The sequence below is a fragment of the Pogona vitticeps genome, chromosome 7 (assembly GCF_051106095.1).
Source record: "Pogona vitticeps strain Pit_001003342236 chromosome 7, PviZW2.1, whole genome shotgun sequence".
Classification (NCBI taxonomy): domain Eukaryota; kingdom Metazoa; phylum Chordata; class Lepidosauria; order Squamata; family Agamidae; genus Pogona; species Pogona vitticeps.
This window is the reverse complement of record NC_135789.1, coordinates 11,795,223-11,810,256: the sequence shown is the minus strand read 5'-3', so window position 1 is coordinate 11,810,256 and position 15,034 is coordinate 11,795,223. Positions and strand designations below refer to the sequence as shown.

The window sequence follows — 15,034 nt, the reverse complement described above, 5'->3', positions numbered from 1 at the left end:
AAAAGATGCAGTCAAAATAGATCCGTAATATATGTTTGTTTGTTTTGCTGTTTGGCACCTATAAGAGGAGTTAACTGCTTTGGGGCTTTGAACGATAGCTAACTGCTTTTTCTGAAGCTGCTTCAGGCGAGGGCAGGACCCGCAGGCGCGTGACCCGCTTTGTGCCCCCTTCTCTGGTTCCCTCAGGCGAAGCAGTCCTTAGCGACCCTGACCAAGGACGTCCCGAAGAGGCACTCCTTGGCCATGCCGGGCGAAACGGTGCTCAACGGGAACCAGGAGTGGGTGATGCAGGCCGACCTGCCCCTCACGGCCGCCATCCGGCAGAGCCAGCAGACGCTCTATCACGCACACCCCCAGCATACGGTGGACCGGCAAGGTAGGCTCCTGCAGTGCCTCACCCGCCTTCTTCCCCCCCCCCATCCCTGGGTGAGGCCGGGCTTTCCCCCTTCCTCGAGCAGAAGGCGGGACAGCATCCCTTCCTCCAGATTGCTCGGAGAGACTGGTCCGTAATTCTCGTGCCTCGGAGTCTCCCAACAGAAGGAGAGGCAAGAGGAGCCGCACCGCCTGAAAAGGCCTCTTCCATCCTGGCCCTGGGGCCGTCCTGTGGAGTCCAAGGCCAGGGGGTTGAGGGAGGGAGGCAGCTCGGAGGCAAACCTTTGAGGCTTGGGTTCAAGTGGGACTCAGAGAGAGAGGACCCCGGAGGGCACAGGGATGACCCAGTGAAGGAAGAGAGCCTCTCCCACCGGGACAGGACTCCTTCTGAGCTGGATCACCGGGGAAGTCACTTAATCTGACTCTGAAGCAAAGTAGGAAGAGTGAAGAGGAGTCCAGTAAGACGGGACTACTTGGGTACTGGACAAGTTTTCTGTGACTGTAGAGAACTTCAGTCCATGCAGCACATTCGTGCGTGCAACTTATGCCCCACTGCCTGTGCAAAAAGGAGAGCTAGCCAGTGGTCCAGAGAACGCGACTGAAGTAGCCTGCCTCTGGTCAAAAACAGTCTCACTACCTGAACATTTTAATCTGTTTTTAAATTTTACTTATATTCCGTGATTTTAAATTATGCAATGCTCTGAAACGAAGGAAGGAAGGAAGAGAGAGAGAAAGAGAGAGAGAGAGAGAGAGAGAGAGAGAGAGAGAAAGAAAGAAAGAAAGAAGGAAAGAAAGAAAGAAAGAAAGAAAGAAAGAAAGAAAGAAAGAAAGAAAGAAAGAAAGAAAGAAAGAAAGAAAGAAAGAAAGAAAGAAAGAAAGAAAGAAAGAGGGAGGCCAAGCGGGCGGGGGGGTGCGAAGGGAGACTCACCCCCGCCTTTCTCTCCGCCGCTTGCTTTCCAGCCGTCCGAGTCAGCCCGTGCCATTCCCGGCAGCCTTCCATCATTTCCGACGCGTCCGCGACCGAGGGAGACCGCTCTTCCACGCCGAGCGATATCAACTCCCCCCGGCACCGAACGCATTCGCTCTGCAATGTAAGGCGCCTCTGCAGGTCATTGGCTGGTTGGTCTCTCTTTCTCACCCGCTCGCTGGCTGGGCCCTGGGCTCTTTCTCTGGGGGGGGGGGGAGAGGTTGCGTCTGGGGCTGGGGCTGCTTCTGCGCAGGGAGGGGGGTGTGCAACTTTTTTCATCCAAAGCGTTAATAAGAGAGAAAAGGCATGGCCTGCAAACCCACCTTGTCCTGTCTCCAGCCTCCCTTCGGGGGCACCCAGGGGCCAGGGAGGAGTGGGGTGCAAGCAGGGGAGGACCAAAATGCAACGCTCTGCATCTCACCATTCTCTCTGTCCACCCAGAGCAGGAAACGTTCAGAAGCTCTGGAGAGATGGTGGTGGTGGTGTTTATCACCATTTTGTCCAACAGGTTGGCCCCAAATGGCAGCCGCTCTTGGGGTGAGGGGATCTTGCTGGGGTGGGAAGTGGGGAGGGCGTCATCACCTTTTGTGACCCACGCATGAGCTCTGCCTGGGAGCCCCAGAGAGCCTTCCCGACCAACACGCCCCACAACTCTTCAGCATAAATCCTACAAGGACTTCTAACCCAATGGTTAGTACCGGGAACCTAAGGAATCTGATCTGAGAAGGGGCATGGTTTCAAATTCCTCTCCCCCCCCCAAGGAAAATCTCTCAAAAGGAATAGAAGGTCCCTGTAAATGGCTTTCTTTTAAATGCAAATGAATGAAAGGAAAGGCTTTAAAAAGAGGTCTAAAATGTCAGTAGAAATATTTCACCATTTATCACCAGTTCAGCAGTAGCTTGGTCTTCCTCCTCTATATATCTCTCTTCATAACTCTTGCCACCGAATGACGTACAGGAGGACCCCCGGTATCTGTGGGGGATCCGTTCGAAGCCCCCTGCTGTGGATACTGAAAAAGTGGATTCTAGCAAACACTATGCTTCTCGTAGTCTCTGGCTCCCTCTCGTGGCCTGTTCTGGTAACTTCGTCTTTAGAAATATAAATTTCTGGGGTTTTTTTTCCTTTTAATATTTTCAATATTTTAAGACCATGGATAATTGAACCAGTGGATACTGATCCCACAGATATGGGGGTCCTACTGTATAGCACAACACCTACCGTGCTCCCTAGAATAATACTTTTTCTTAATTATCCCGGCTAGTTCTAGTGTCCATGTTTACATGACGTACAATTCAACATGTATGTATGTAAAGCTAGGAATTGTTTTTCACACACGTCATTTTTACATCTACTGAGAGAGTGAAACTGTTTATAGAGTGGGAGATCTGTAATCAATTTCTGCTTCTTCTTTTTTTAACTCTGCTAAAAAATGGGATAAAATTGGGCTTGTGGCCGTGGCTGAGGTCCCAGGCTACATTTCAAAATCCCCCTTGATTTTTACTAGGCCAGAATCGTCTATAACCACCGTAGGCCAGGATTCCATTCTCCCTTTGATGCGAGACTAGTTGTTTGCCGGGTGGGGGGGAGGAGGAGGATGCTGGAAGGGGCAGATTTGATTTCTGGCAAAGAAATGGTTTGAGAACCAGCTCCACCTTTTGTGAGAAATATGAGCTTTTCTTGGAGAAGGTGCTGGGAGGGGTTGCAGGGGGCTGCGCATGGCGATCATCCTGTGAGCTTTGTGTGCCCCACAGAGGGGAGGATGCTGAAACGTCTCTTTCTTCTGGCAGGGAGATAGTCCTGGACCGGTACAGAAAAACTTGCACAACCCAATTGTCCAGGTAAGCCCCCGCAGGCCTTCTCTCTGGGCCAGAATCCTGCACGTCCTCGCGTTCCTCCACCCCGAAGCTCACACATACCCATTCCCACATCAGTGCGCTTTCTCAAAAAAAGTGAGAAAAGTATTTGTAAGTACGTGCGTGCCTTATTGTGTCAACGTGTCCTTGTGTGTACATACATTTTTGTATACACTTTGGTGTAATGTGCACTTATTTTATATATATATATATATATATATATATATATATATATATATATATATATATATATATATATATATATATATATATATATATATATATATATATTTGTGGAGGAGAACCTCCACAGAGGCTGCCTTGGAAAGCTCTGTTTTTAGTTGTTTTTTAAAGCCACGGCAGAGGGGAAGGAGGGAGGGAGGGCGCCTGGCGTAACCTCTGCGGCATCACATCCCTCAAGGCAGGAGCCGCAGCAGAGAAAGTCCCGGCTTCTGGATGTTGTTTTCCGGGCCTCTCGGGGTGTCCGTATTCATAGCTGCGTGGTCTCTGAGGACCTGGCCGGGCAAGCCATCAAACTTAGCAGAAGATATTGAGGCAGCTAACGAGGTCCCAAACCATTTACGGCTTTATATCTTAGAACTAGAGAGAGGTATGAACTGCTGCCATTTGGGCCGTCAGCCCAACAGGTGTCCTGCGGTTCCGACCCGGTTCCAAGCTGCACCTCCTCCGTGGGGGGCGCCCACTTGTAGGCAGCGCCTCGGCTTCCCTGCCGCGCCTCCTCCGGGCGCTGCCTCTGAGCGGGCACCTGCCAGGGGAGGCAAGGCTTGGAACGGCAACAGAACCACATAGCCTCTTCCCTTTCCTGGCCCTTTACTTGCCAGGCATTTCCGTCCCTGGGGACACTTCTGTCTCTTGGCCAGATGGTTTCCCGCTCCATCGCTCCTTAGGGCTGGGGAAGAAGAAAAAAATAAGAATAACAAGAGTTTTTTCCCTCCCCCCCTCAGTCTCTAGAGGACCTCGAAGACCAAAAAAGGAAGAAGAAGAAAGACAAAATGGGCTTTGGGTCCATCTCCCGGGTGTTTGCCAGAGGGAAGCAACGGAAATCGCTTGACCCCGGGCTGTTCGACGGGACCACCCCCGATTATTACATAGAGGAGGACGCCGACTGGTGACGGGCTGCCCCTCTGCCTCCCGCTTCTGGTGTGTGCGTGGGCGTGTGTGGGAGTGTCTGTGTGCGTGGGCGCAACACCAAGCCTCCGACGGAGCCCGACAGATTGTGAGCCCCTTTTGCCTCTCATGCGTTTCGCCTCTCCTGTAAATGCCTCCCCCTTCCCCCCCCCCGCTGTACATAACCCCAGATGGTCCCCTATGTGAACCCCACTAACTGTTGTCTGTGGAGCCATGCCAGCTGTGTTGGAGCGTCCCCTGGTTCTATCCCAAGATGTGTTCTGTTCGTTTTTGACCCCCCCCCTCTTCTCCCTCCCCTGGAGGTGTTTATTTTATTTTATTTTTTTTCTCTTCTCTTGGGTCCCTGCCCCACCCTCTTAGTTTTTATGAAACTTGAAAAACTTGAAGGACTGCTGTGTATTTGTAAATAACAAGGACGAGGACCAAACGTGTGCTCTGTGTTCTTGTAAATGTCTCTCGTCCGTCCCTCCCCCTTCCAAAGGCTCTTCTTCCTGTCCCCCCCCCCTCTGTCCAGGGATGGCCCCTGTTTGCATCTCATGTCTTTGCCAGCAGGTTGGATGGCTGGGTGAGGAAACCCCCGTCCTCGTGGGTGGGTGCCACCTCCTTTCACAGCGAGAAGTACCTGAAAGCGAGTCGACATCCGGGGAGGGACTGCGGGTGATCCGTAGACCAAAGGGATCCCACCACCCGGACAAACCGATTTGAGCCAAACTAGATCTGACGCTCCGCTCGACGCGTGAGTGGTGACATCAGTTTTTTTAAAAAACGAAAGGGAGAGGGTGTTAAAAGGGTGAGTAAATGAGAAGGCAAACTTCCATGGGTGGAGATCAGCGGGATGCTCCCGGGTGAGGGTGGGTACCAGTCCAGATCAAGACCATGCCCTCCACCAGGAGTTCCTGGGAGGGTTTTTGCACCCAGAGGCTGCATCTGCCGTTATGCCACTTGCTTATCGCTTTCGTTGTTCCTGGGATCCTGGACTTTGTAGCTCGGGGAGGGAACTAGAATTTCCTGCCACCGTTCAGGAGAAAGACGCCCCAGGGTTACTTAACACAGGGTGAACCCGCGGCCCTGAAAGTGAAACGAAAGGGCTGTAACCCTGGAAAATCCATCAATACGCTTGGTTTGTCCTAACAGAACCAATCGGTCTGAAGCCAACGGGAGCATCGGTTCGTTTTGGCTGTACGCCTAAGCCCCCCCCGCCCCCCCCCTCCGCAGGCAGACAACCCCCGAGAGACCCACATTCTTCCCTGCACTCTTGAGTGGTGGGATCCTTGACTGGGATCAAGGATGAAATCAGCCCTCAGAATTTTTCTCCTCTTCAACATACTGTCGAGAGGGTGCTGTTGAAACCACGGGGGGGGGGGGGAGGTGGTCCCGAAGGCTTCAAGAGCTTTTTGCTCATTGCATGAGAGAAGGGGGGAGCCAGCAGCCCTTGCTTTTCATCATTAACATAAGAAAAACAAGCCAAGAAGTTTTCCTTTTTTTTTTTTTTGGTGGAAAAAGCATGTGTTTTATTTTTTAAAAAAATAAACCTTGCATTTTAATGTGGGGGGCTAAAAAACCCTGTATGTTTAAAAACTTGCAAAGGTTTTTTTTTTCCTTTTTTGCACAGAATTCAAGCCTCTGTGTGGAAAATCGAGGTTTTGCACAAAAGGAGCTGCAGTTTTTTATTTTATTTTATTTTTGCAAAAAAAAAAAAAGTGCCAATATATGAAGAATGCATAAAAACTCTCATATTCATGCCCAACAGGGAGGGAGGGGTGGGGGTTGGTCATTTTTTTAAAATTTCTCACTTGTGAGAATAAAATATGTGAAGCTTTGCATCCCTAAGGCAGATTTAGAACCAGGTGTGGGGAGGTCAGAATACCCGCGGCGGCCTTCTCAGCCGAGGGGCCCGGTCCCGCTGTTGGCCTTGTCGCTTGTCGCAACGGCCAGTTGCATCCGGTCCTTTTTCTAGCCCTCTTGGCGACCCTTCCTTCCAAATTTCAACCAACGTACTTTTTAAAATTGCACACCTTCTGTGAGGAAAAGGACGAAGCGTTTTCAGGCGCAAGAGCCCGGTGACACTTTTGAGTCCTATATAAGCAACCTTTTGGTTTCGTATGGGCCCTCTAGCTGGCTTTCCCTTATGGCCGGAGACCACTGCCTGAGTCTGGCCATCGGTCAGCTGGTTTGTGTGACAGGATTCATTCCAGGTCCCGGTACTGGATTTTCACGACTGGAGAAGTGGACCATCCGTAGCAATGGAGAGAGAGAGAGAGAGAGAGAGAACTCTCCCTGTGAAGGGACAGGCCCCTCTCTCATTTCTAGGCGGCCTTTTCTTAAATATAGACTCCTTTTGTTTTTATTGGCCTCCTAGTCCCGTTTTCTCAACCTTGGGCCTCCAGATGTTCTTGGACTACAACTCCAAGAAGCCTTCACCACCACCTCTGCTGGCCAGGATTTCTGGAAGTCCAAGAACATCTGGAGGCCCAAGGTTGGGGACCACTGATCTAGGGGACCCGAGGGTGGGAACCACAACCCTCGTCCCTTGCAGAGGTCGAAGACATGGGCACAAAGCCAGAGGCCTGCCTCTCAGTGGACAGAAGCCCGTTGGCATTGCAAATGTCATTTTGCGGATAGGAGACCCAATTCCAGTTCTCCAAACATCCTCGCACGCCTTCGGTTTTATCGCGGCTCTTGTATGACGACCCCCTCCTGTCCGTGCTTTGAAAAGTGCATTTTCTGGGCGATGGCTCCGGACTTTGCCCTCTTCGGGCCTCCTCACCACAGAATTCCCGGCCGAAGGCCTCTTTGGAAGAGGAATTTGTTCTTGCCCCCCCTTCCCCAATGAAAAACCTACCCTTCCCCCAAAGGGGTGCATTTCTAAGAGCAAGAGATGATGGGAAGATCACAGAGAACAAGGCCTGGCCGTGAGAATATATAGATGATACTGAGGCTGTTTCATGCACAGTGGTCTTCCTATAGATGCACCATGTTGTGGCTGCCTGTAGTGGGTTCCAGTTAGACAGAAGGGTTGCCTGGTCAGCCGCATCCTCTTCCCTGACCTTTCAGGCCCTTTCCAGTGAGATGCAGCCCCGAGTGAGGTCACTGGGCTTTTTATGACAGTGACCCCCCCCCAAAGGCCAGAGAGTGGCATCAAGAGCAACTCTACGGCATGCCAGAGAGCAAAAGGAAGGAAGGAAGAAAAAGACAGGGGTGAATCTGAGCATGTCAAGAGGGCATGGCCCGGAGCCGTTCAAATGGACCTCCCAAATCACGGTCGCCAGCTTGGCAGCCCTGAGATTTCAGGTCCGGAGCTTGAGACTTAGACAGCGTACCCCCAAACCTGAGCCCTTGCGTCAGATCTGAATCAAAAAGGAACACGGGGCATATTCTGAGCAGGGAGGGACTCTCTCGGTAAAAAAAAATAAAATAAAAGGAAATGCAGATACAACACCATGTTCATAGCCTTCCCAAACTTCTTTGCCAGAATCTCAGAAAGTGCTCTGGATGTGCTCGCTCGCTCGTTCACCCTCTCGCTAATTTTTCTGTGTTATTGGTGTTTGTTTGTTTTTAAAGTAACCTATACTCATCTGGAATAATTCCTTAACTGTCTTTTCCCCTATTGTTTAGTTTTAATTTATTTGCACAATACAAAAAGATGTATTCTAACTAAATTATTGCATAAATATTGGAATTTATATTTTTCCATGTTGGGTGGGGGGGTTTGGATGGGCGGTGTTTATACTCCTGTGCTCTCTGGAGGTTGAGTTTGTGATGGATTTGATGCCAAGAGAACAAATGCTGTTTTACTCTTTCCTTCTCCCTTACCCACGCCCTGGCCCTGTTTAAAAAAAAGAACTGCTTATGGATGCCCCACCATAGCCAAAACGTCAAAGGCAGGGGATCTGTCACTGCTAGTCAAATTTTTTTTTGCGATCTGGTCACTTGCTTCCACTGAAAACATTATAGTACAGTTGGGACCCCTGTATCTGTGGAGAATTGGTTCCGAGCCACTCTGCAGATGCTGATAACCATGGATAATAGCAAGTACTATACTGTACTGTAAAAGAAAAATAATCCAGAAATGCATATTTACACCATGTATTACCAGAATGGGTCACTAGAGGGCGCCAGAGACCATGCTATGTATTATTCGACACCCAGAATCCCTGCCTCCCTCTAGTGGCCAATTCTGGTAAATACATTATTAAAATATGTATCTCTAGGTTTTTTTTTTCTTTTAATATTTTTAATATTTTCAGATCGTGGATAAGTGAAACTGCAGACACTGATTGTGTGGATATGGGGGTCCTACTGTAATGTGGAACTAGAAGTGGTCCTCAAGATTTTCTGGGTCTGTTTTGAACGGCAGCTCAGAGCAGCTCCTCAAAGCCTGGAATTTATGAGGTGCTTCTTTGCCTCATGCCCTCCCACTGGCAGAAATGTCAGCCCTCCCCATCCTGTAATGCCAGCACAGGAATCCCTTGTGAGCACACAGACACACACACAAAAAACGATATACAGATGTGCTGAAGGTTTACTCAGACTGGAAGGAGCTCTGAAGCCAAAGCAAGCCCCAGGATCTGTCTCTGACGGAGCCCCTCCGCCAGGCAGGCAGAGAGTGTCGCGTCGCATCCTGGGGTCTCCCTTCTTCCGGGACCACCGGTGGCGTGGCTCCCTCTGGGGTTTCTACCCTTGCCCAGCTCCCAGTGGGTCTGAGGGGACCCGTGGGGTGCAGGGAGCAAACCCCTGACTTCCTGGCAGAGCATCGCTTGGGTGGGTGGGTCTGCCCTGAACCCCCCCTCCCCCAGAAAGCTGCCCCGTGCTGCTGTGCCCCCCCCCCCGGTTCGTGAAGGAGGATGAAAAGGAAGAGGAGCCGCCTTCTGTAGGGAACAAGCCAGGAAGGGAAGCCATTAAAGGCCTCGTCTCAGAAGGGGTTATTTTTAATCTGTTGGCCTGATCTGTCGATTGCAATAAAGGAATCGGCCCCGGCCTCTTGAGCCCAGAGATCCCTGTTCGGACCCTTCAACCAACCAGGGAGCCTGTCGTTCGGCGATCCTCATCATCATCTGGCCTTGACCGTTGTTCTCAAGAAATTGGTCAGGGAGAATCCTGGCCCAGGGGCTGAGCCCCCCCCCCCCTTGTCGAGCAGCGTTCTTCGTGACTCCACCACCCGGACAGAATCCTCTTTCTCTCTGGATTTCAGGAGCTTTTTCATCCTCTAGAATGCCATGAGGTGCGAGGTGCCCCACGGAGACATCACAGAAGCCGTGCCACGAGAATCAACTGCAATTCAGATCGGGGTGAATGGGTAGGTGGGGTGGGAAGCACATCATCATGGAAAACTGGAGAAAATTATACTCCCGAGGGCTGCTTAGGGTTCAAGAGAGGCGGTGGAAGCTCCCCTATAAACCTCTTCATGAAGCGTTGCTGTTCTCTGATTTGCACCCCCACCCCTTGCTTGGGAGGGATGTCGTGAAAATGGATAGAAGGGGCGCCTCTGCCACTTATGGGCTTGTCTCTCGCTCCCCCCCCCCAAACACACACACACAAAGCTGAGAAGGCGTGGCGGTCGGGTTTCCAGCTTTGGGCCTTTGTGAGCTGTGGTTAGAGACTTTTGCCGGATTTTACCAAGATGGTTGCGATGACAGAACGCCACAGGCGACCACCCAGTGACGTGAATGGTTGCGCTCACTGGCCTAATCAAGGCGGCTCTTATCCCTCTGCCTTTTAGGGGCAAAATTTCCTGGAGCCGGTTTTTAAGGCCAGGACTCCTGTCGCTTGAGCCCTTTCTTGCATGTCCTTGCGCCCTGGGATGATGATGATGATGGAGAACAGACCCTGTCCCCTCCTCTTTGCCGAGGGCTCTCCTCTCCCTCCATCTTCTTTCCTCAAGGCTTGATGCCGCACGGCCTGCCCGAGGTCCTTCAGCCCTCCCGTGTGCCTGGACTTCGGGGAAAGCGGCTCTCCTGGGGGTCGGGGGTCAGCCTCCGGAAGCGACGTGCAGCTGGCTCTCACTGTACAGTAGAAACGAGGAGGAGGAGAGGAGGATAATGGTTTAGGCAGCTGTTGCCGCCAGCCAGTTCCTCGGGGTGGGGGTGGAGAGGGGGCTTCTCGAGATGAAAAGGTTGAGGAAAGCAAAGGTGCCCCTCGCCCACAACTCCGGGGGGGACGGCCGGACTCCAGAGGCATCCTTCCGAGGTGTGGCGAGCAGAATTCCCCTCTGCTTGGCAGCGGAGGGCCGTCACCCACCACCGGCTCTCATGCTGTTCGTGCGCCGCTTTGCCTTGTTAGTCCCACCCACTGAAGGCTTGGGACTCCCACATCCCTTGGGTCAGTGGGTCCAGGGCAGACTTTAGCCAGAACATGACAGGAGGTGTAAACTCCCCAAGTGCTGAATCCTTCCCTCCTCCCCCCCCTAAAAATACAGGTTCACTCCCTTTCACGTCTGGACTGAAGGTGGGAGCAGGCCCTGCACCCTCAGCATGGTCAAGGCCCTCTGTTTCCACACCACCCACCTCGCTTGTCCATGAGCTGCAGTGGCTGTCGCCCTTTTCCTTATGGTAGAGACAGCCTTCGGGCATCCCAGAGAATCATAAAGTCAGAAGGGGCCTCAAAGGCCATCCAGTCCAACCCCTTGCTCAAGGCAAGAATCCAAATCCAAGCCAATCGGACAGCGGGTGGTCCCATTCTCTCTTGAAGGCCTCTAGCGTTGGAGGGCCCACTGCCTCCCGAGATCACTGATTTCGTTGTCATACTGCTCAAACAGTTAGGAAGTTTTTCCTGATGTTCCACCGAAATCTGGCTCCCTGGAACCTGAGCCCATTGTTGCGCGTCCTGCACTCTGAGATGATGGAGAACAGACGCTGACTTTCAAGTATTTTTAAAATGCTACCGTATGGGGGGAAAGCGGCACTTCCTAGTCTTTTCCCCCTTCCGGCCTGTTTTTTTGCACAGAACCACATTGGCGTCCAAGCTGGGGGAGAGGAAAGTGTGCAGGTTTGTTTCTAGACACAGAACAAGCAACGTTAGACCAGCGCTGTGCTGCTATAAGGCCCCGGTTGCAGGGAGGCAACAGAGGTATGGAGCCACACAAACCTCTCTCTCTCCCTCCATCCCCTGATGACACACCTCTGGCTCAGAGGAGAACCGAGCGCGAAACCTGCTACCGTGATGTAAGAGGCAGCTTTTTTGTTCAGCCGAGAATGCGGAGGTTAGACTCAAGAAGCAGCGGATATGTCCTTAGGTGTCTTTTTTGTTGTTGTTGTTGTTGTTATTGCTGGTCGTCCCTGGTTGCACAACTGCTCACAAGCCCTGGTGCACAAGGGACAGACAGCTAATTTCAGAAGGTGCTTCTGTAACTCCAGCTTCCATTTTTTTTAATGGCTTTTGGCCTAGATGTTAGGGAGCCGTGCTGCAGTGGCACGTAAGGAAGGGCACAAAACCAGAAAGAACGGTCTTTGCAGGCAGTTCTCTGTGGGTTCACCTCCCATCGGTAACGCCCCCCCCCACCTTCTGTGTTTTGAAAGGCCCCAGTGCCCTGTGGTTACAGGTGGGTCACCCGCCACCCTTTGGGTTTCCCCCTGCAAATCCTGTTGCACTTCTGGCAGTCGCCGCAGCGCAGCGGCAGGAAGGCTCCCCGTGAGCGACGCTCATGGCCTTCAAGCATCGAGAGCCATTTGGGGAGCGCCTTCTTCATCCAACGTGGTGCCCAGAGGCCTGAACCACAGCATCCCCCGGGCACGTGGTTTCCAAAATATCTGAGTGGACCACGCTGTCAAGTTGTCCTGGATGCCGCCTGCCCCACGGCTGTTTAGCCCTGGAAAGATGGGGCGCTCGTGCCCGGCCATGTTCCAGGCAGAAAGAGCAGCGCCCAAGACGCCGGAAGAAACGATGCCTCCGAGACTCCTTGTCGGATGAGATGTTCGGCTGAACGTGGAGCTGGGCTCTTAATGGGTGTGTGGGTTGTCCCAGAACCTGGTGGCACCTTTGCACCTTGAACACACCGGCCAGTGCGAGGTCAGAGGTCCAGCGTGATGACCCCACGCATGACCTGCCTCACCGTGCCCATACATTTGTAAACCCTTGTATTTTCAAGTTTTACCCCAGGGACGCACAGCTTCTGTGCCTCTTGACCCGTGGCAGGCATCCACAGAACGGTGTCCATTTGGAGAACCTCAGGTTTCGTTTTAATCATGAACAAATTATTCAGCTTTACAGGGTTTTGAACACGTGGAGGAGTCTCGGGAGGTTGTTTCATAAAGCAGACCGAAGGCATGCATAAGAGTAACAACACTGGGTCTGAGTTTTAAGTCGTCCAAGTCTTTTGTGCCAAGTCCAGAGTTCCAACCCCGGAGTCTGAGTCCCTTTTGCAAACAAGCTTTTTTTCCCAGGGGGGAAAAGAAGCGGAAGGGTTGGGCGATTTCCCAGTTGCGAGTCGACTCCGAGCCATTGGGAAACGAAGCCACGTTGAGTCGCCGGCGTGACTGAAGTCCAACTTTCCCTCGGGCCCCTCGCCTCAAGGCCCCCATCCCTGATTTAGTATCACTGCAATGCGCACGGCCTGTTTAGGGAAGGAAACGTTGGAAAGCTGACCGGGCCTCCTGAGTGGCAGCCTGGGAATATAAAAAGAAACAGGTTGACTCCTGGCCTCCCAAGATGGGAGGCCGGGTTGACCCTTTCCACGGTTTTCTCCCAGCAACGTGATCACGTTGATGGCGAATCTGTCACCCTTTGAGCTGGAAGCGCAAAGGAAGCTGTCGTTTGGCTTCCAGGGACCGATCCAGCAACCTTCCCATTTCCGCTTCTCTAACATGTTTTCACAGCGACGCCCCCTGTAGCTTAAAACCCACAGTCTTGGGATACTTTGGGGAACTGGGAAGAAGGACATTAGACCCTTTTGCTCCTTGCCCCAGACCCAGCCGAGGTGACCCCGCTCCTTGTTGCCTTTCAGTGGAAGCTGTCACCAGTTAGACATTCTCACGGTGAAAAAAATCCCCTCCCCGCACACACACCCCTTTGATTGGAAATAAAAATCGAAGCTGCTAAAATTCTGGAAAAGATTTAATCATCTTCTTTTCGCTTCTGCTTTCTTTTCTTTGTTTTCTCGATTCCCCCTCTTTTCGGGTTTTTTTTTTTTTTGTAAATTAGTAAATAATTTTAAACAACAAAACTAAGAAGGTGATTTATTTAAAAGAGAACTACCATAAAATAGTTTATGAATTATGGGTAACAGTAGATTTAACTTCTCCCTCCTCCGCCATGTGTGTGGGTGTGTGAAAAACAATTCCTTAAAGGCATGGATGCAAATATGAAAATATTAAAAAAAATACACACACAACTAAATAAAGCTTATTTTAAAGTACCGTGTGCTTTATATTTGTGCGACTCCATTGTTTCCTAACCCTGAGGCACCCGAGCCCATAATCCTGCATGTGCGGAAAGGCCGTGTGGCAAAACATATGGATCTGTCTGCATTGCACAGTCGTACGAGTTTGATCCTTCTTCGATGGCACAGGTGCATCCCCAGGGAAACCCAGGATTCGTATTGGGGGCGGGTGGCTGGGCGGGGGGAGGAGGCCGATGGAGGTTTCAGGCAGGACACCTTTCCAGCACAACATTCGGAGCCTGTCACCAACTCCTGGGATTCTGCAGGATGGAACCCTGGCCGCTTAAGGAGAGCTAAGCCGTGTAGTGCAGAGAACACTGCTTGGGGTCCAGTGGCAATGGCTGCCACCAGGCTGCGGCCCATACTCAGCCGGTGACCCCGCAGGAGCAGAAGGTCTGTGACAAGCAGGCCTGGCTTTGGTCAAAAAGAGTCTCTCCCTCCTCCTCTTCCTCCTCCTCCTCCTCCATGCCGCCCACCCGCCTAGCCGTAGGCATCTCAAAGGTGCTCCATGCAGGGCAAAAGGCAGTACTCCGGTCAACCCGTTCCTATGGGTTTTGTTTGACAGGACCTGGGACTCTTTCGTTACACCGGTGGAATAACTTCACCTCTGCTATCTTACGTCATTTTTCAAAATATGACTCCCTCGTTACTGCTTCTGGCATACGGCTAGCCAATGAATTTGTGGCCTCCAAAAGCGCTTTTCGTCAACAGCCTTGATATAGGAAGCCATTGTGTTTCTCCATATTCAGTCCTTACGGAAGCTTCTTGTTCACATTATAGATTATGGCTCAGGAAAATCGAGTGTTTGTCAGCATGTCTACAACAATCCACAGCGTCTCATAATCCACACAGCCAGGGGCGTAGAATGATCCTCTGAAATTAGATTCTTACCAGTAGAATCTAATGTATGTTTGCGATAGCAGCTATACGGCCTCTTCCTTTTCAGAATCCAGCTTGATCACCAGTCATTTCTTACTCTATATTATATTGTTTGCAGTATCTTGAACGTCACTTTACTTGAATGGGAAATAAAGGCAATGGTCTGTGGTAGAGATGGGCATGAATTAAAAATGAATCACCAAATTTGTTCAAAAATTGCTAGTTTGTCAATTCTTATTCGTATGAATCAATGCCCCCAACGAATATGAATCAATTAATTTTTAGCGATTTTTCATTCATTGATTCGTTTAGAAATAAAATGATCCCCCAGTCACCTAGAGACACCAGATTTTCTGAGAAGCTTCCTCGGATTCTCCTCTGCAATCTCTCCAGGTTTGGTGAAAATTGGGTCTCAGATGCCCAGGTTATACACCCACAAAC

The 15,034-nt window shown here is 51.2% G+C and overlaps 1 protein-coding gene across 4 annotated transcripts in view; it reads left to right on the top strand.

The window, feature by feature from the left end:
- KAZN (kazrin, periplakin interacting protein) overlaps window positions 1–13,690 on the top strand; it is a 174,523-nt gene extending 160,833 nt beyond the window's left edge. For 3 of the 4 annotated variants that reach the window (XM_072977801.2, XM_078378982.1, XM_078378981.1), the window contains exons 5-8: window positions 187–376; window positions 1,333–1,463; window positions 3,127–3,177; window positions 4,158–13,690. In XM_072977801.2, coding sequence (XP_072833902.2) covers window positions 187–376; window positions 1,333–1,463; window positions 3,127–3,177; window positions 4,158–4,325 — 540 coding nt within the window. In that variant the 3' untranslated portion in view covers window positions 4,326–13,690. Of the gene's footprint in view, window positions 1–186; window positions 377–1,332; window positions 1,481–3,126; window positions 3,178–4,157 lie in introns of all 4 variants that reach the window. The other variant, XM_072977802.2, reaches the window with a different exon arrangement.
- Window positions 13,691–15,034: the final 1,344 nt, after the last annotated feature.